Source organism: Rhinichthys klamathensis, unplaced genomic scaffold (genome assembly GCF_029890125.1).
Source record: "Rhinichthys klamathensis goyatoka isolate OS25496 unplaced genomic scaffold, OSU_Roscu_1.1 h1tg000027l_1, whole genome shotgun sequence".
Taxonomy (NCBI): Eukaryota; Metazoa; Chordata; class Actinopteri; order Cypriniformes; family Leuciscidae; genus Rhinichthys; species Rhinichthys klamathensis.
Window position 1 is genome coordinate 684,803 of NW_026606577.1, and position 19,804 is coordinate 704,606.

A 19,804-nucleotide genomic window follows, 5' to 3' on the forward strand; every position below is an offset into this window, starting at 1 on the left:
TTAGGGCCTTATAGGTCAGTAGCAATACTTTGTAATGGATACGGAACTAAATAACCAGCGTAGAGATACATATTTGGGTTATATGATCATAATTTCTTGACCTAAGAACACTAGCAGCTGCATTTTAGACTAATGTAGTTTGTTTATTGAGGATAGAGGACCACCATATCGGTAGTAGTGCCTTACAGTAATCTAGAGTGTGAACTAGAATGCATCAACTAGATTTGTGCATCAAAAAAAGATAACATGTTCCGTATAGCGATGTTTCTGAAGTGAAAGAGGGGTGTTTTTGTAACATTTGAAATATGATTATCGAAAGACAAGTTTCTGTCTAATATAACACCAAGGTCTTTAATTGTAGAGGATGAAGTAACAGAACATCCTTTTAGATGCAAATTGTATTAAGAGATTCTGTGTACAGGTAATACCCCAGGCTTATCCGAATTTAATAGAAGAAAATAACTGGTCATTCAACATTTGATATCTTTAGCACAATCTGTCAACTTGAATAATTTAGAGATTTCATCTGGTCGTGATATATAACTGAGTATCATCGCCATAACAGTGGAAACTAATTACATGTTTTCTAACAATATTACATAGAAACTATATATTGAAAATAGCAGAGGGCCTAAAACAGACCCTTGTGGCACTCCATGATTTACTGGCGTTAACTCAGATAATTCCCTGTTTAAATAAATAAAATGGTAACGGTCATGTATACGATCTAAAGCACCCTAAAGCCTGTCTCTGAATTCTGGTGTAATTTTGTTATCAATCTAGAGTATGTCATGATCTAAATATGCATGTCAAACGCTGCACTAAGATCGAAGTAAAACTAGTATTTAGATGCAACCTTGGTCAGTAGCTAGAAGTAAGCCACTTTTTTTTAAAAGAAAGGAGCACAATTAAGCAGACACAAATTTTTCTAGCATTTTTGACATAAATGGTAGATTTGAAATGCTTTAACTTGTAGTACAGAGTTCACAAACTTCATATCAGTGTTGAACATAGTACAAAACTGATTTTACTTTCGAACAATAGGATGCAGGTTACACTTTTTGTTTTCTGTGAATTTAACGTATAAGTTTTCTTGGTTATGCGAATGTTAAGGGAAGATTCCATTTTATCATTTTGCAAATTATGTGAATGTCACTTTTGAATGTTTTCTGAACAATCTGAATCAAGCAGCTACATTTAAAATATTTTATATTTTACATATAAAATAAATTTCAGATACGTTCCATGAACGATGTCTAAATAATGTTCTTGTGTTAATGTTTTGAGAACGATATTAAAAAACAGATAACTTTGTACTGATGTTCTATTAACACTATGTTCACAACTTTCAGAGAACCTTGCCAGAATGTTCTGAGAACTTTCTGTTAGGGATTTTGAATATTTGTGTTTTAGATGTCTACATTATGTTGAACTTGTGTCCAAACTTATCATAGTTAATCATTCACTAGAACTAGGCAAATGTAGAACAGCTCAACCATTTAAAGATTAAATGCGGGAATACAAGTGATAGAGTAACAAAACGCCACCTGTATTTGTGAAACGTTTACTAGGGTTGTTTCAGTCTGTATTTTGCTGTGATTGTGGCACGTGTGAATTTACCATCACCTCAACCTGTGCCCTTTTCACCACGGTCAATAAAACAATTATGGATGATTTCACAGGTTGATTTGGTTAAAGTTTGATGGTCATATAATAGTTAGACATTGAGAGCCAGAGGTTCACAGCGTTGGCTCCGTCAGCCTGTGGAAAGGAGGCTCATTCTAGGAGACTCTACAAGAGGCCTGTGAAGTCTACAGGTAGGTGATACTCCATATACTCAAATCGCATACATTAAACTCATCAGTTATGAACTTAATCATCATGAGAGCTTCAACTACTTTCTCACGCAAAGCATTTTTGTACACGAAATATTATGCAGCATCCTAATGTTGTTGTGTCTTTTACTGTCTTTTAACACACACTGAACTCAGAAGATTATAATTTGTACTCTTTTGTTGCGATTTGTAGGAGGAAATAACACAATCTCTTGCTCTTTTCTCTATGTGAGAAAATTCTAGTCTCTTGTGGTGGGTTTAATTTTGTTGGCTGCAGGCACTGCAGGTTTCTCCGAGATGTTCTGCAGTTCGTTCCCACACACAGCACAGCCATGACAGGATTTAATGTGGACAGTAGCAGGGCTTTGAAACTATGAAAAGACAGGATTTCACTTCACACAAGCCTTTTTTTATTCCAAGTTTTCAAATTATAAATGCATGAAAATTTGCTGCCTTTGGCAGGGATACATAAAGCGACATTAAGCAACATAAAATAGAATACGAAAGAATCAGGATGCATTTTGTCATTCCTTAGTACTATTTTTTAGCTCAAATAATACAGAATCAAGGGTTGATTTACACTGGGAATCAATAAGCATGCAATGATCAAAAGAGCAATTCATTACATTTTTAGCAAAACTATAGAAATCTCCTTCAGAGGAATACTCAAAGCCAACTAACAGAGAACAATTGATTGCATGCATGCTTTTTGAATGCATAATTGTTGCCTTGACTGTATTTAGCAAGAAAGCAGAAATGTTGTAAGCGCATTCAATTTCCAGCTGTTAGTTTTCTTATTAACTGCATTCTGCATTACAACAATTACTGTATTTCTGCTTTATGAATTATGATGTGTTACATAACGGAGACGGTTAACTTCCATTACACAATCACTGATTGCAAAAGTTAATATGACTCGTCATTGTGAGAATGCACATGCCCCAGCTTATCTCTTCTCTGGGACGGCTAGTTCATAGTTTGCTTCAATTAGCAGTTCAAAAGAAAACGGTTTAAATGCAGTAATTCACGTTCAGATTCACTTGATGATGTTTGTCAAATCCATAGTTTCAGAACTCTTGAAAGATTGCTTGCAGATACGGTTGCATAGAAACATAAACAAGTTTATACACCAGCAACAGAGAACTATAGTTCTTGTTGTTGCATGTTGCAGGAAAATGGTGCAGAAGTCTACTGTGGTGGGCCTCGCATTGCTGCTGCTGGCTGCAGTCGGCACGTTTTTGGCCGTTTTCTTTTCCGTTCAGGGCAAGAAGGCCTCTCCTGAACCCGAAACTGGTTACTTCAAGGCAGCAGTGGCAGCAGATGCTGGGACATGCTCCGAGATCGGCAGGTTTGGGCTCTGTTCTCCTTATATGCATATTCACCTTTTGCCATCTTGAGCCTGAAATAAAATGAGTTCATTAAAATCTCATTACATCAGATATTATAGTATTATTGTAAATAAATAGCAAAGATGTTAGGAAGGCCATATGAGGAAAAGATGTTTGGTTTGTTAACCTAAAAATGTACTTACGTCAGAGATTTTATTTAGTAGTTGAATCCTCCTCACTATATCTTCTCTTACACCAACTAAAGTTGGCATGAAACAGAAGTTGTGATGCATATATAAATGAAACGGCTTCTCGAACAAGAAAAAATTGAGGGTGGGACTTGATTTTTTTGTCCATTGGGAATTGATTGGATCGTTGGATGGTTGTGGTTTGCTATTGGTCGATCTCATGTGAGTGACAGGTTGCCCCGCCCTCGCATCAGTAATCAGAGAAGAGATGTTTAAAGTGCAGTTTTCATGGACAACTGCTACATCATTTCTGATGGTGATGATACACAGGGAAACTTTTTGAGCAATGTTGCTGGGCAATGTTGCCGTCAACGGGCAACCAGATGAGACGCAGGGCCCACGACCGATCTAAATTATCCAGATAGAAATGTATTGCCCATTTTCAATGGGAAAGTGCCCAAGCAGCAATCGCTCGGCAAGATTGCCCAGCAACATTGCTCAAAAAGTTGCCCTGTGTATCATCACCTTAACAAAACTTTTATATCTTGTAACATATTTGATATTTTGTAGTGCCACATTATTTTTTCCCATAGCCTAAATGGTGGTAACGTCTATACTGATTGGTTTTATTCAAGTCAAACATTTTTTTCAGTGGAACCAAATCAACCTTACTACATTGTGCTTCATCCAAAACATAAAAATGGTGTTGCGCTCTGATATTTAAAATGATCATACCCAGGTTTGCATGCCAAAAGCCCTGTCTTTGTGCTCTCCATGCAGGGACATCCTGAAGAGAGGCGGTTCCGCTGTAGATTCTGCCATCGCTGCTCTGCTGTGCGTGGGATTGATGAATGCCCACAGCATGGGCATCGGCGGAGGGCTCTTCTTCACTATTTATGATGCCAAAACAGGTATGCAGTCACCATTACCTGTCGGATTCAACCTGACACACCAGTCTGCAGTGAACTGTGTGTATATGAAGAATTGATGTACCTTTTTTCTATAAAGATCACTTTATTACTTATATATACACTGCCCGGCCAAATAAAAGTCTGAATCATTGAGCATGAAGAATTGGCATCTCTGAGTCCAGACCTTACATCACAACATTTACTTTCATCAAGAGGTGCATGCATTTTTGCTCAAGATCTTGTATTGTCAATGCAAGAGTCCAGCACTCTGTAAAGTCTCCTCCAGCACATCCCAAAGACTCTTAAAGGGGTCATATAATGCCATTTTTGTACAAGCTAATATGATTCTTTAGGGTCTAAATTAAAAGTTTGTAATATACTTTAATTAAAAATTCTCATTAGTATTGTAAGAAAACACTTATTTTACCTGGTCAAAAACAGCTCTGTTTTCAGCACGCCGTTTTAGTGCATATGCCTTTAAATGATAATGAGCTTTGCTCACTCCGCCCCTCTGTTCTGTGCATACACCGTTTGTAACACAATAACACAATAACCATAAGCGTTGTTCAGTATAAACGTGGAATTATGAATTATATTGAGAACGTCATACATAGAAAACATGCCGTAATGTACCCTGACTGAGTGTAAACCTTAGACGCATTCATTGTGAAGCGTGCAGCTAGCGATTTGCAAAGATTAATATATTAATATAAAGTTTAATAAAACGTTTCACTCACTTCCGTTCTTCTGGAGGTTCAGCAGGAACACGAATATCTGGTACCGATCCTTTTTAGCAAAGCTTCTTAGCAAATCCAGCTTTATACTGACCCTCATTTATAAAGCAGTCTAGTGTGAAATGATTCGCGCAAACATGAACGCATTGACGTTGCTCGTTTGGAATATTCCCTTCAAAAACAAACTCAGCCACTGTGTCTTCAGCGGTTCGTATTCAGGAACATTAAAATGACTGTGTTCGTTATTACACCCAAGAACAGAACACCAGAATCGCTTAGACGCCATTCTGCTCAAAGACAGTGCTCCGGCACATCAACAATGAGCGCGCCGGTCCGGTCCGGTCCGCGCAGACTATGATTGACAGCTACCTCATGTGCGAGGGCGGGTCTGTGTTGAAACGCTCCCGGCAATCAACAATCGTGGGAGGGTCGTCCGTTTTATTGACGTCACAAAAACGAACGGCTCGATTTGAGGCAGGGGAAAACATATAAGGAGATTAAAACAAAACCACTGGATGGATTTTTATCATTATATGATGTTTGTGTACAGGCACTGCCAACACACATTTCAGTAAAATCAACTTGTAAAAGTGCATGTACCATTATATGACCCCTTTAATGAATTTAAGCTCTGGACTCAGAGGAGACGATTTATGTGTGAAAATGATTCTTCATGCTCCTCACAACCATTCGTTCACAATGTGAGCCTGATGAATCTTGCCATTGTCATCCTGGAATATGACCATGATGTGTCTTCCTACATGTTTTTTTAAGAAATGAAAAGCTACACACTCCATCAATTAGGGTTAGAGGACCTGTTGCCAAACATATAACATGATAGAAACATAATCACTGCAATATGCATTTGCATATTTAAATCCAAACAGCGACCTTTTTTTGGCCAGGGATGCAATTTATTTATTTTTGCAGGAAAAGTCGAGACCATCAATGCACGTGAGACGGCCCCAGCAAACGCAATCAGAGACATGTTTGGAAATAGCACAGAACTTTCCCAGAAAGGTATCCATTAACTACATTACATAAACTACAGGAAATCATTGGTGAAACAGGTTTCACACAATGTGCTGCCTTGTGATACAGTGCCAGCATGGAGAGATAAACATAAAAAACTATCAACATAATTTCAACAATCAATAACTCAGAGTAGAACAGGCTCTGCATAATGTTTAATGTCGAGGAAAGCCATAAAACTGTCTCTGTGTGCACATGGACATATGTCACAACAACGTAGGCCCTGTTTACACTATTAAAGGGTTAGTTCACCCAAAAATGAAAATCATGTCATTAATGACTCACCCTCATGTCGTTCCAAGCCCGTAAGACCTCCGTTCATCTTCGGGAACACAGTTTAAGATATTTTAGATTTAGTCCGAGAGTTTTCTGTCCCTCCTTTGAAAATGTACGATATACTGTCCTTGTCCAGAAAGGAAATAAAGACATCATCAAAGTAGTCCATGTGACATCAGTGGGTTAGTTAGAATGTTTTGAAGCATCGAAAGTACATTTTGGTCCAAAAATAACAAAAACTACGACTTTATTCAGCATTGTATTGTCTTCCGGTTCTGTTGTGGATCCGCGTTCAGTGACGCTGCTGACGTAAGACGCTGCTGACGTGTATCTGGTGGGTCAGTGTATTCGGGTTTTCTCCAAGGGGGTAATCCATCGACCGGAAGTTGAAGCCGGCCGGGTGCCGCCATCTTGTAGCAGAACTTCACTTGCGTTAGCATTTCCATTGACTCCCATTCATTTTGACGTCACTTTGCCAGCGAATAACTTTACATCTGAGGCGTTTAAAGATTCCATTTGTCCATTATTTATTTCTAAAGAAACACGACAATGTATAAAGGGCTCCATTACCTTCTATGTTACATTATGGCCCCGTAGAAACAGTTTTTTGTAAAAATAGGCTAACGATTGCGTCAAAACCACTCGACTCTCTGTCGCGCTGTACAGAAATGACCGTACAGACAGGAGGAGAAGCTCGCAGGCAATCAGGGGGACGTCCCGTCAAGGGAGAAGCCCATAGATAATGAGTCCATAAAAGCAACGGAATACTTACTCCTGCTCACTCACGCCAAAGAACTCTTTGCTCAAGTTCCCCGTCTCTGCAAGATTAACGTTGGCAATTTTCACGCACAGCGAAGATTAACGTCTGTCAGACAGGTTGCTCACGTCATCAAGCTTAGTTTGAGTCGGTTTGAGTCTGCGCGTCAGGAACGGAAGTGCTCAAAAATCGCTAAAAATGGGCTTCAACTGTCTCAACTGAGTTCCAATGAGATGGGTCTGTCCACTTCTTATACTGTCTATGGTTTTCTCCTCTGTGTCGAAATCCTTAGACAAGCGTGCGTCTCCCTCAGACTGTGAACGAAGCCCTTTCGCACCAGATACACGTCAGCAGCGTCTTACATCATCAGCGTCACTGAACGCGGCTCGACAACAGAACCGGAAGACAATACAATGCTGAATAAAGTCGTAGTTTTTGTTATTTTTGGACCAAAATGTATTTTCGATGCTTCAAAGATTCTAACTAACCCACTGATGTCACATGGACTACTTTGATGATGTCTTTATTTCCTTTCTGGACAAGGACAGTATACCGTACATTTTCAATGGAGGGACAGAAAGCTCTCGGACTAAATCTAAAACATCTTAAACTGTGTTCCGAAGATGAACGTAGGTCTTACGGGCTTGGAACGACATGAGGGTGAGTGATTATAATTTTCATTTTTGGGTGAACTAACTCTTTAAGATGCGTTTTGGTCGATCGTATCACAAGTAGACGAGGAAGACACATTCACGTTTACACCTGGTGTTTTAATCCCTCTCTTTTGTACACTTTCAACCACTTCTGTCCTGATTTGTTTGAGGGGAGGGTTTATGGGCTGGTAAATGTATGAGTTCTTTCAGGTTTTTTTAAATCTAATGGACAAAATAAGCTCACGCAATTTACACATGAACGCTCCCGAAGAACACAGAAAAACATACGGAGAGCATGAGCTTTCGTTTCTGCTCTGACAGCCGCAAGACCAGCCGAACGCTGTGAGTGTGTGTTAGAAATCAGGAATGATCAGAGAACATTGAGCTTGGTAGTACGTTTTTCATCTTCAAACCAAACTTGGGTCTCCAGCCGACAAAGTTGAAATCCCGTCTGGCTAGTGCGCTTCCCAATAATGTTTACGCATTAGGTCAGTAGGCGGAGAGTTGGTGGTCTTTTGTGGCTGTTTAAACACATTTGACCACATGAGCTTTTACACTATGAAACAATCCGGTCTACTGTGTTTTCGTCTACCTCTGGAAGTGGTAGAAAGTGGACAAGCTCAAAATGTATTAGACCCTGTTTACACCTGTTTTTAGCGTTGCACACTTGTGATCCGATCGACCATAACGCATCTTAATACCAGGTGTATTCAAGTGTCATCAAGTGCATTTGGTTTTTATTACTCAGCTTGAATTATTCTTACATTCAAATAAGTGCACTGACTGTCTTTTTTGATACTAGCACATGGAATCATGTAAAAATTCATCCACAGGCGGTTTGTCCGTCGCTGTTCCTGGAGAGATTCGGGGGTATGAGATGGCCTATAAACGACATGGCAAGCTTCCATGGAGAGAGCTGTTTTTACCAAGCATAAAACTGGCCAGGCACGGCTTTCCTGTTGGCAGCGCATTGGCCAGTGCCATTAGATCAAACAGAAATATCATTACGAATGATAAGATGTTATGGTGAGCACACATGGATATTTTCAACCAAGATATTTAACATTCAAAAAAATCTATCCATCTTCTTTTTAAAGGAGAACTCCGGCGCAAAATGAACCTTTGGTCTAATTACACATTGTTACCTAGTCAACCGTTATCTGAGATTTGTTTTCATGATTATCGAATGTAAATAGTTTTATTTCTAAAAACAGTTTAGCCTATAAAGCTAGTATAACGCTAGTATATTGGGCATAGTGTAATGACAAATAAAAATCGCTTGTTAATACCACTAACAAGGCTCAAAATAGCCCCACACTAGCACGGTAGCATAATGAGGGTCCCTACCTTCAAACCGAAGCATTGAGAACTTTGTCAGTGTCCAGACAGTTTAATAAGAAGATATTTTAAACATACAGTCAACTTCGCGTATACAGGCAGAAGCCATCTTTGAAATACAGTCTTTACCAGTCGATCTACGAACGCCGATCCAAGTGCGCTGGTGAGATGTGAACGAGCTATAAGTTGTGATAAGGTGAGCGCGAACAGCAGGCTTGGATCGGCGTTCGTAGATCGACTGGTAAAGACTGTATTTCAAAGATGGCTTCTGCCTGTATACGCGAAGTTGACTGTATGTTTAAAATATCTTCTTATTAAACTGTCTGGACACTGACAAAGTTCTCAATGCTTCGGTTTGAAGGTAGGGACCCTCATTATGCTACCGTGCTAGTGTGGGGCTATTTTGAGCCTTGTTAGTGGTATTAACAAGCGATTTTTATTTGTCATTCATCTATGCCCAATATACTAGCGTTATACTAGCTTTATAGGCTAAACTGTTTGTAGAGATAAAACTATTTACATTCGATAATCATGAAAACAAATCTCAGATAACGGTTGACTAGGTAACAATGTGTAATTAGACCAAAGGTTCATTTTGCGCCGGAGTTCTCCTTTAACAAGCTGCACTATTACTCTTCTTTTTATATAATGCAATGTGTGTGATATGTTATGTCTAGTTTTATCCACTTTACACATTCACATTTTCTGCTTGTTTGGTTAGTTCTGTGTTCTGCAATTCCAATGGAAACATCCTGAAGGAAAATGACACCATAACCTTTACAAAGCTGGCAGACACATACGAGGTGATAGCAGAGAATGGGTCTGATGTGCTCTACAGCGGATCGCTCGCTGAGAACCTTGTGAGGGACATCCAAGCTGCAGGTTTTTTTATTCGCACATATGTCTATCCATTATTTGGTATCAACAGCTCAGAAAATAATCTCCACCAGTGATGGGGAAAGTTACTTTTAAAAGTAATGCATTACAATATTACGTTTCCCCCTTAAAAAAGTAACTAATTAGTTACTTTTTATAGAAAGTAATGCATTATGTAACTTTTGCATCACTGTTTCTCACCTGGACGGGGCTTGCTTGTTTGTTTTTAATAAATACTTTTGGCAAATGTAAAGGCTCTTTCACACCAAATGATTGGTTTGATTGGATCATCGAAGGTCAGTAGCAAAGACATTGGTTAGTAAAGTGAGATTAAATACATAAAGTATATTTGCATTATTTAACATATTTAATTAATGAATAAATAATGACATAAATAAAATTTAAATGTCAATTTAAAATATATTTACTAGATTTTCGCTAGATTTCTGAAGAATCGTGTGACACTGAGTAATGATGTCACAAATTCAGCTTTGCATCACAGGAATAAATTACATTTGAAATATATAAATAAAAAATTAAATTGCAATAATATTTCGCAACATTACTGTTTTACAGTTTTTTTTTACTTTTCACTTTTGTTTTGTTTTGTATTTGTGTGCATGGCTCATCTTCTATAGGCCTATATTGTGTACATCATCTTTTGAAAAAACTACTCGTGGTGAACTTTGATTCATCATGTGGTTTACTCTTTACCACATATGGTTTTATGGTGGATGTCAGTACATGTAAAAAGTACAAAACAGATTTAAATATTAGTAGCCTTTCTAATTCAGCAGAAAATGGCTGTTGGATTTACTGGTCTAAAATGTATTTTGTTTTTAATTACAGTTTTAAATTGTAAAATTTACAGGTTGTCCTGTGAATATTTTACTGTATTTTTTAGCGAATTATCCTGGCAGCCACAGGTTGCTTGGTTAAACTTGGTAAACACTTTAAGCGCAGCCACATCTTTCATTTCAAGTCAGATGTGCTTGACTGCCCATATGAATGTTTTATAGACGCTAAGTTGTGCAGTTTCTAAGCTTCTGTTGTGGCTGAGATGTTGTGGTTCATTGATTTCCACATATTTTACATCACACTAATTCCTGCTGCCAATAGTCCACCCAGGCAGAGGTGTTGAAGGATGGCACACAATTGGTTATTAATGACTAAATCGATAACTCTGTTTGATCTCATTAAGTTGCTTAAAATCATGTGTCATACGGGCATCTGTGTGTGTTGCAGAGGGGATTATAACTCTGGAGGACTTGAGAGATTACAAGCCCTTGCTGGATGAAAACCCCCCCAGCGCAACCGTGGGTCAATTCACAATGGTGGCACCAAACGCGCCTGCCAGCGGCCCAGTCCTTACATTGATACTCAACATCCTGAGCGGTAGGTTTAGAGTTCAACCACTGCACAGTCTATCCTGGACACTATTGTTTTGCATTGTTCTTTTAACATTTCATATATAGACTATAATTTAAATAACATAACCTAAACTAGGGTGTTTTTCATTTTCATGTTTATGGTGGTGGATTTTACTCTAGTGATCATGCTTTTTTTGTTCAATATAAATATCCGTCAGTTTTGAAAGAATATATTTTAATTATTTACTAAAGTATGACAAACCTTAAAGAAGAAGATTTTGTTCTTAGGGCTCCAGACTACAACTGAAATGGTCATAAATGCGGCATAGAATAAACACATATAATAATAAACAATATATAACATAACACTTGGGCACTCTCAAACAAGATTATATGTAATGAAACCGTGTGTGGGCGCATACAAAGCTTTCCCACTGGATTTTAAATGATCATACTGTATATGTTTATTATGTTGTTATATATATTGTTTATTATCATATTTAATGTCGCATTTACAACCAGTTGGGGGGGAAAAAATACATTTGCAATGTGCTGCTGTTGCTGCTGGTCAAGCAAATGTTTGCACTTCTTTGTTTCTGTTTTATATAATTGTAAATTAAAATACTGATGCTGAACTCCTCCCCGATCACCCCGCTGCCCTGTATCTTGCTCTCTCATTGGCTGTAGGACATCTCCGATGTAGTTTCAGTCAGAACACATTTCACACAGCAGGATTTTGAATCGCTGCCAAATATCTCACGGGCATCGGCGACTCGTCGGCGATTCTCTCAGATCGCGTCTTTGATCATTGTCACTCGCGTAATGAACACCGATTTGCCTATGATCTCCCAAAACCTGTCAGCGAGCGAAAATCGGCCTGTAGTTTCAGTTTTTGTTAACTATAATAACCCTGCTCAAAACTGCAACTTTATATGTCACAGTGTGACTTTATATCTCACAATGTGAACTATTTTTAATATCTGAGGCAGAAACAAGTTTTCATGATTTAACCAACGTTGACCAGCATGAGAATTCACGCTGGTCTTTTTAGCAGCAAGAGGAAGCATCCAGTTGCTACTCATTACAGGATGACCATTAGTCAATCTTTAATGTTCTTAACAATTTCCTCATGTGGAACGGTGTCAGGGAAGGATGAGACTTCAGAACTTTCCAACTTTTTTGTTTGCTATGAGCTATTAAAATCCCTCCACCCTTCACTCCGCCATGCCTGTCCTCCTGTCTCCCACACCAACACTAACGTGGGCTGTTTGCCACTAATTGGACACAAACCAAGCATGGAAAAATCCATGAAGTCAGCGTGTTCCGACCCTTTCCTTGGGGTTCCACCAGCAGGGGACACTCTGAAGGAGCTTGTCATCTGAGATTCATCAGCTTTGCTTTCTTGCGGCGAGCTGGACGTTCTCCACGGCTCTGTGTCTTGGTCTTTTTTAAAACACCCACTCTATAGCTTTACTGATGAGATACTTAGTCATTAAGTTGCTGCCAGACAGGGCACGGCTGTCGGTAAACACTGTTAGCACTTGTTTTTTTTTTCCACAATGTAGCTTTATTTATTCGGAAGTTATGAAACATCTTCCACAATGAAACTCTCATAATTGTTCAATTATTTCAAACAGACATGTCTGGCATAAATGGGAGAGACAATTTGAGATGTTTTCAGACAGTAAAACTGGGTCAGCTGTCCAACATTAAAATATTAGTTGACCTAAAAATGAAAATCACATCATCATTTACTCACTCTCATGTCATTTCCAAACCCATTTTACTCACTTTCTTCTGGAACATGTGATAAGATGGTTTTGAAAATCAGCTGAATTTTCTATCTTTAAAGGGGTCCTAATATTTTTTTTTTTTTTTTTTTTTTTTTTTTACATTTCTGACAACAGTCCTATTGTGTAATGCTACTGTTTGAGCATTAAAAATGTCTGCAAAGTTACAAAGCACCAGAGGCGGACAGAGTACAGAGCTTTGTTACTTGAGTAAAAGTACAGATACCCCTTGCTAAATTTTACTCAAGTACAAGTAAAAGTACTACATTCAGATGTCTACTTAAGTAAAAGTACCAAAGTACTTGTTTTTAAAAGTACTTGAGTATCAAGAGTACAAGAGTAAATTTTCTAAATATTGCATTACTAATCTACTGCCACAGTGCTTACATTTATGCACAGAAACGTCCTACATGGAGTTATGAAAAATGTTAATGTTAATACCTTGGAGAATGTAAAAGGAATTGAAAGTAAAATCAAGTCATTTTCATCTTTTTACCATGTTGCTTTATTTAATTTAATTAAATTTTTGGGGGGTCCCATCTTAAATGCGGGGACAACACACACACACACACACACACCACATGTAAGGGTGGCACTGCCAATAAAGCACCTAAAAGCTGTCACAAAGAACCGGCAAAAGGAATGATTATGAATATGTAAAATATAGCAAGGAGATATTTTAATTGTTTATTAATAAACACTTGTTAATAAACAAGTGTTTTCTTTGTCAGTGTCGGCTAAGATGAAGTTGACGATGCTGGCTCGCGATCTTCAGTAGTGAACGCGCCAGAGAGAAATGCACATTTCATACGGATTACAATAAGCAGAGAGCAGTCTGTAGTCTGTTTTCTTTCGTTTTGAATTTTTCTGTTTAAAAGTAGACATGTCTGTGAGAGGCAAGTAGGCTACCTTATACGCTGAGTTTCGGTTCATTTATAAGACGAGATCCAGTTCACGTGCCGGCGCCTCCGTTTCTTATCTATCGTCTGCTATTTACTTCTTATTTATTAAACCCAGGCAATTGGTTGATGAAACATTGATTAAAATTAAGATACAATTAATGCAAAACGAAATTCAGGTTAAAGAAAGGTTTTGTGTTTTCTGTTTGATGTCTCTGTGAAAGTTTTAAAGCATTTTTTATGCCGCTTTCAGAGCGCTCACGTCCGTAACGGAGAACACGTCCATAACATTGTTTTTTCCTCATAAATACAAACCCGAAAAATAAAATAAAACAAAATTAATATTTTATGTACTGTGGAGACTGAGCGCCAACCCTTCTTCATTCACTGGGTAGTAGCCTACTTTGGTTTGCGCAGTGTAATTCACATAATCAGTAAAAATATATTTTGCCTCCTAAAGTTTTTTTTTTAAGAAATCAGAAATCCCTCGTGGCTACACCACTGCCACATCTGTGTTAAACACACCACATACTCAAGAACATCAAACCAAATGCTTGGCTTACATTAAGGTGTAATATAAAATCTGACCATGGAGTTGACTTTGGCGGAAAGCTGAAAGTGATTGCTGATAGGCTGTCCCAATCAGTGGTGCCTGCACAATCCAATCACGTTTGAGAGGGAAACAACAAATTGAGGGTGTCCGAGATTTTTTTTTTTTACTTTTTTTTTTTTTTACTCGGGTACTCACGGTTATGGATAGAAATGTATTGGAGTAAAGAGTACAATATTTGCCTCTCAAATGTACTTGAGTAAAGTCATGAGTACTCCCCAAAAATGATACTCGAGTAAAGTACAGATCCCTCAAAATTGTACTTAAGTACTGTACTCAAGTAAATGTACTCCGTTACTGTCCGGCTCTGCAAAGCACAAAGTGACTCAAAAGGGAGTTATTCTCTATATCAGTGTGCACTGATTCTGAACTAAAACTCCTCGATTGCAGTCTTCAGTTTTCTTACGGGAACGAACACATCACAATATCCCTCATTTAAATAATTGCTGCCCAAAACATATGCAAAAAAAGGGGCAAGGCCTGGTTGAGTTGCGTTAGAAGTGTGTTGAAACTTGCGGTTATGGTAAGAGGTGTGACATTTCCGAAACACGCTCGACGCGGTTGACCAATCACAACACACTGGTCCAGCGGACCAATCAGAGCACACTGCGCTTTTCAGAAGGAGGGGCTTCATAGAGACCGGAACTAAACAGAGCGTTGCTGACAGACTGGGAAAAGAGGTGCTGAAACAATGTCAAATATTTGAAAAGTAATGTGTTTTTTTTCAAGCATGAAAACCTAGACCCCAAAAACAAAACCAAGATTTTGAAAAAGGGCAAAATAGGTCCCCTTTAAGAACTGAAATTTTCCCATCTCATTTGTGCTTCTGCATATTCAGATTTGATAAGACGAATGTGAGAAACATACGTCATGCTTCTGAAGACTTTTCTATGGCAGCCATCTTGATGATTGGCAGTTCTATCCATTCATACGACAACAGTTAACATGGTTGAGTAATCGATGTAGTGAATCCAACTGAGGTCCTGTTCTCTTTCCTCAGGTTACAACTTTAGTCCAGACAGTGTCTCCACCACTGAAAATAAAATCCTCACCTATCATCGCATAGTCGAGGCGTTCCGGTTTGCATATGCAAAAAGGAGCATCTTGGGGGATCCACAATTTCTCAACATCACTGATGTAAGTTGTGAACAAAGAAAGGGTTGCTTTTTTCATTTTCATTTAGTTACAATTTTGGGTGAACTATTCCTTTGAGTGACTTTTTATCAGTAACATTTCTAAACCACAACCAAAAACCATTATTTGAATGTAAAAATGCTCATATGTATCTTCAGCAGTTGTTCAGGTTGACACAGATGGCGTTGGCATATGTTAGCCTCTCTCGATCAGTTGTGATCAAAGCCTTTATTGAATCCGACATGCAGTATCTCACACTAATCACAGAGCATGAAAATAGTGCGCTATTGAACGGCTCATTGTGCGTATACGCTCTTTTGATCAGCTGTTCTTTCAAACCTCCAGCAGGGCCTCAATAATGATCTGTGATCCTCTTTCTCTCTGGCAGTTCATCCAGAACATTACCTCCAAAGGCTATGCTGACATGATACTCCAGAAGATCACAGATAATACGACTCAGCAAGAGAGCTACTATGATCCCGAGTTCTATCTTCCCGACAATCACGGCACGTCGCACGTGTCAGTGGTGGCAGAAGACGGCAGTGCAGTGTCCGCCACCAGCACCATCAACCTATTGTGAGCATTTGCCTTTTTTCTTTGCTTATGTTTTCTCCAGTATATAGGCACCACAAATCTGTCATTACTTAGTCACAGATTTGACACTTTCAGGGGGAATAAGCCTATGATTTGGCTTATTTAAAGTACCCCTATTATGCTAGGTTGCGCCACACCACTTCACAAGAGGGGTAACGTGGGGGTGCGACTGTCCAGGTTACTCAGGAAGCTCCTATTTTAGGTTCCTAATTTTTTTTTTTAGGATCTCTCCTACAATAGGTTGACAAGACATGCACCCTAAAACACTTTAACCTCTCTAAACTCTGATTGGTCAGATGGCTCAGTCTGTTGTGATTGGTCTACTCTGCTCTGATTGGTCAGATGGCTCAGTCTGTTGTGATTGGTCTACTCTGCTCTGATTGGTCAGATGGCTCAGTCTGTTGTGATTGGTCTACTCTACTCTGAATTTGATCTTCTACTCTGCACTTTGATCTTTGAAACTTTGCAGACATTTTTACATTCAAAAACAGCTATAATACACACTACATGAAAGGTAATCCCCCCCCCCCCCCCCCCCCAAAAAAAACAACAACAACCAAAACAACAGAGATAGAAGGCTATTTTAACCAAAAATAAATAAATACAAATTTAACACTAAAAATAAAAACACACCATTTTTTTTAATATTTGTAAATGACATCATGTTCTTTCTCTTCTCCCAGTTTTGGCTCCAAGTTTATGTCAAATTCAACAGGAATTTTACTTAACAATGAGATGGATGACTTCAGTTCTCCCTTGATCACCAACAACTTTGGAGTTCCTCCATCTCCCAACAACTTCATTGTCCCACGTGAGAAAACTTGATCACAGCCATTGGCAATAGCATCATATTTTTTATTTATTTATTGCAGTATATTCTATAAGCCAAGAGTGCCATGCTTTACTTACAGTGACTTTAGTGTTACTCCACTTTGCACTTTACAGTTTTATCATCATTACTTGTAGTAAAATCACTGTAACATGTGGCTTATAGCTTCTATAAAAACAACAATATGATAAAAGACACTATTTAGTTAGAGTAAAAATCGTTATATGTGTTTTATCTCACCTTTGGCTAATATCTATTATTTAAAACTATACTCTCTAAAAGAACTTCAAAATTAATACTTAAATATTTGAATAGTATTAAATACAATAAATATTTCAAATTTATGTAATTAAAATTAATACTCAATACAATATTGTTTGAATAAAAATAAATAATTGTAAATATTATACAATCAATATTTTTTATGTATATAATTGAGTGTATAAAAATAAATATAACAAAAACAACGATAATAATTTTGATCTTTTGAACTTGTTTGAATAATGAGATGTTAAAATATAATAATAATCAACATTTTACTGTTACATTTTGCGGTCTCACAAACTTTAGTGAAATTTGCAGATTTTGTTTGAATTGTTTGGTAACCCTGTTGCTTCTCATCTTTGCTCAGATAAAAGGCCCATGTCTTCTATGTGTCCCGCCATCCTGCTAGACAAAAACAATAAGGTTAAAATGGTAGTAGGAGGCTCTGGAGGAACAAAGATCACCACAGCAGTGGCCCAGGTGCATTTTTATTTTATTCCAGATAGTTGTGCTGGACATAGTTCAAACCTTATCACTTCATGCATAACTGACATCTGCAGGTGATCCTAAATGCACTGTTCTTCGAATACGACCTGAAGAAAGCAATAGAAGACCCAAGAATTCATAATCAACTCAGTCCGAACACCACACAGGGAGAGCCTGACTTTGACAAGGTGAGTGAAGTAATGTATACAGGTGTCATTTTATGATAAGATAAAAAGTTACAGAGGTAAAGTTTTCATATACATCTCACATGTAGGCGGTGCTGCTGAGTAATAACTGATGTAATCTGATTACTAATCAGATTCCAAAAATGAAGTACTTGTAATTATATTATAATATATTTTAAAGTGCTTATAATACTGTTACTTTTGTATTGATTGCATTATATATTATTTACACTTTAAATTCAATTTGTTGACCCCGCCCAACCCCCCCCCAAATTCTCTTTTAAATTTTATTTTCTAAAAAAAAGACTACCACTTATACAGTATATACGGTTAGGAAGTCTTCCAGATTTGTGGAATTGCACACTTTTAAGGAGACATATGGCAAAAACATTACTGTACAATATAAACTCTACATTTCCTATTGACGTCAAATAATTACATAAAAAACTTATTTAATAGCAATTTAACCAGGTATTACTATGTGTTTGGAAGGCTTTTTAAAATGTCCAAATTCACATCATTTCATATTTACAACGCTTCCTTTTACAGTACAGTACTTACGGGTACTTACAGTGTACTTACCTAGAAAGTACTGGCTAATATAAGGTAAGTACATGGGTTAGGGGTAGGTTCAGGGTTAGTGCCTAGTTATTACCCAGTAATTACTATAATAAGTAGTAAGTACATGGGTAACAGGACTGTAAAAGGAAGCGTTACCGTAATCCACACATACATGCAAAACCTACTGAATTAGCATAAAGTTAGCTTTAGTTTTGTGAACGGGTTGTGTGTATACTCTCCTTCAAAAATTTTCACAGATGCACTTTTATGATAACCTTTTAGACTTGAAATTCAGAAATATAACTGGTATTTTCTTGATATTTTCTTTGGTTGTTCTGAATACACATGTGGTTTTGGCTAAGCAAATCCCACTCAACCCACAGGCCGTTTTGGAGGGTCTTGCCCAGAAGAACCATGTTACAGAGGTGTTGAAGTCCACAGGCGCAGTGGTTCAAGCCGTGGTGCGGGACAGTGCTGGCCTCAGCGCTGAGTCAGACCCCCGTAAGGGAGGATACGCAGCTGGGTACTGACCTCCGACTCAGCGATCCAAGTCTCCAGGCCAGCTGGAGGCAATCGAGATGCTGACCGCAAGGACACTTTCCCCCTATGCTGCTCTCAAACAACCAAGTGCCTCCATTGGAGATCCCACAGGCAAATCAGAAGTGCTGTCAATGTTGATCCGTTCACACTCCACATTCAGTGAATGAGTTAAACACATTCAAACACACACACACACACACACACACATTGAGAACACACCATCTTTCTTTGGCTGTTTCTTCTGATGACATCCACACAACACTATCTGTACTGCTCATCGTATTTATTTCCGCAAATAAACGCATTGTGATGGCGATAATGAACTCTTTTACGTGTCTTCTGTCTCTTCTGAGATTTACATCCAGGCACAAGACATTTTTTGCAAGACTTCGAGGGAGTGTCTCAGGGGAGGAAGTTTTAATCAAGCTTCTAATATGAGAGCTGAAGCATGAACAAGAGTTGAAATGCTCGTTTTAATGTCCCACGAGTATGTGGTCCTGCCCACAGGCACCGGCCCAACATCAAGCAGCATCATTAATGCTGAAGTTGTGGGGGACAGAGAAAAATTACATAAACAGCCCTTAATTAAACTTTCAAACTTGGCTGTACTGAAC

At 38.2% G+C, this 19,804-nt stretch overlaps 1 protein-coding gene across 1 annotated transcript; it reads left to right on the forward strand.

The window, feature by feature from the left end:
* The first annotated feature begins 1,709 nt into the window (after window positions 1-1,709).
* Window positions 1,710-19,507, forward strand: ggt1b (gamma-glutamyltransferase 1b). Its single transcript, XM_056243758.1, has 13 exons — window positions 1,710-1,817; window positions 3,007-3,183; window positions 4,132-4,262; window positions 5,927-6,016; window positions 8,548-8,740; window positions 9,774-9,934; window positions 11,174-11,323; window positions 15,598-15,734; window positions 16,120-16,307; window positions 17,009-17,136; window positions 17,786-17,898; window positions 17,979-18,092; window positions 19,034-19,507. The coding sequence occupies exons 2-13, from the start codon at window positions 3,011-3,013 to the stop codon at window positions 19,178-19,180; spliced, it is 1,725 nt and encodes a 574-aa protein (XP_056099733.1). The 5' UTR covers window positions 1,710-1,817; window positions 3,007-3,010; the 3' UTR covers window positions 19,181-19,507.
* The last annotated feature ends 297 nt before the right edge of the window (window positions 19,508-19,804 follow it).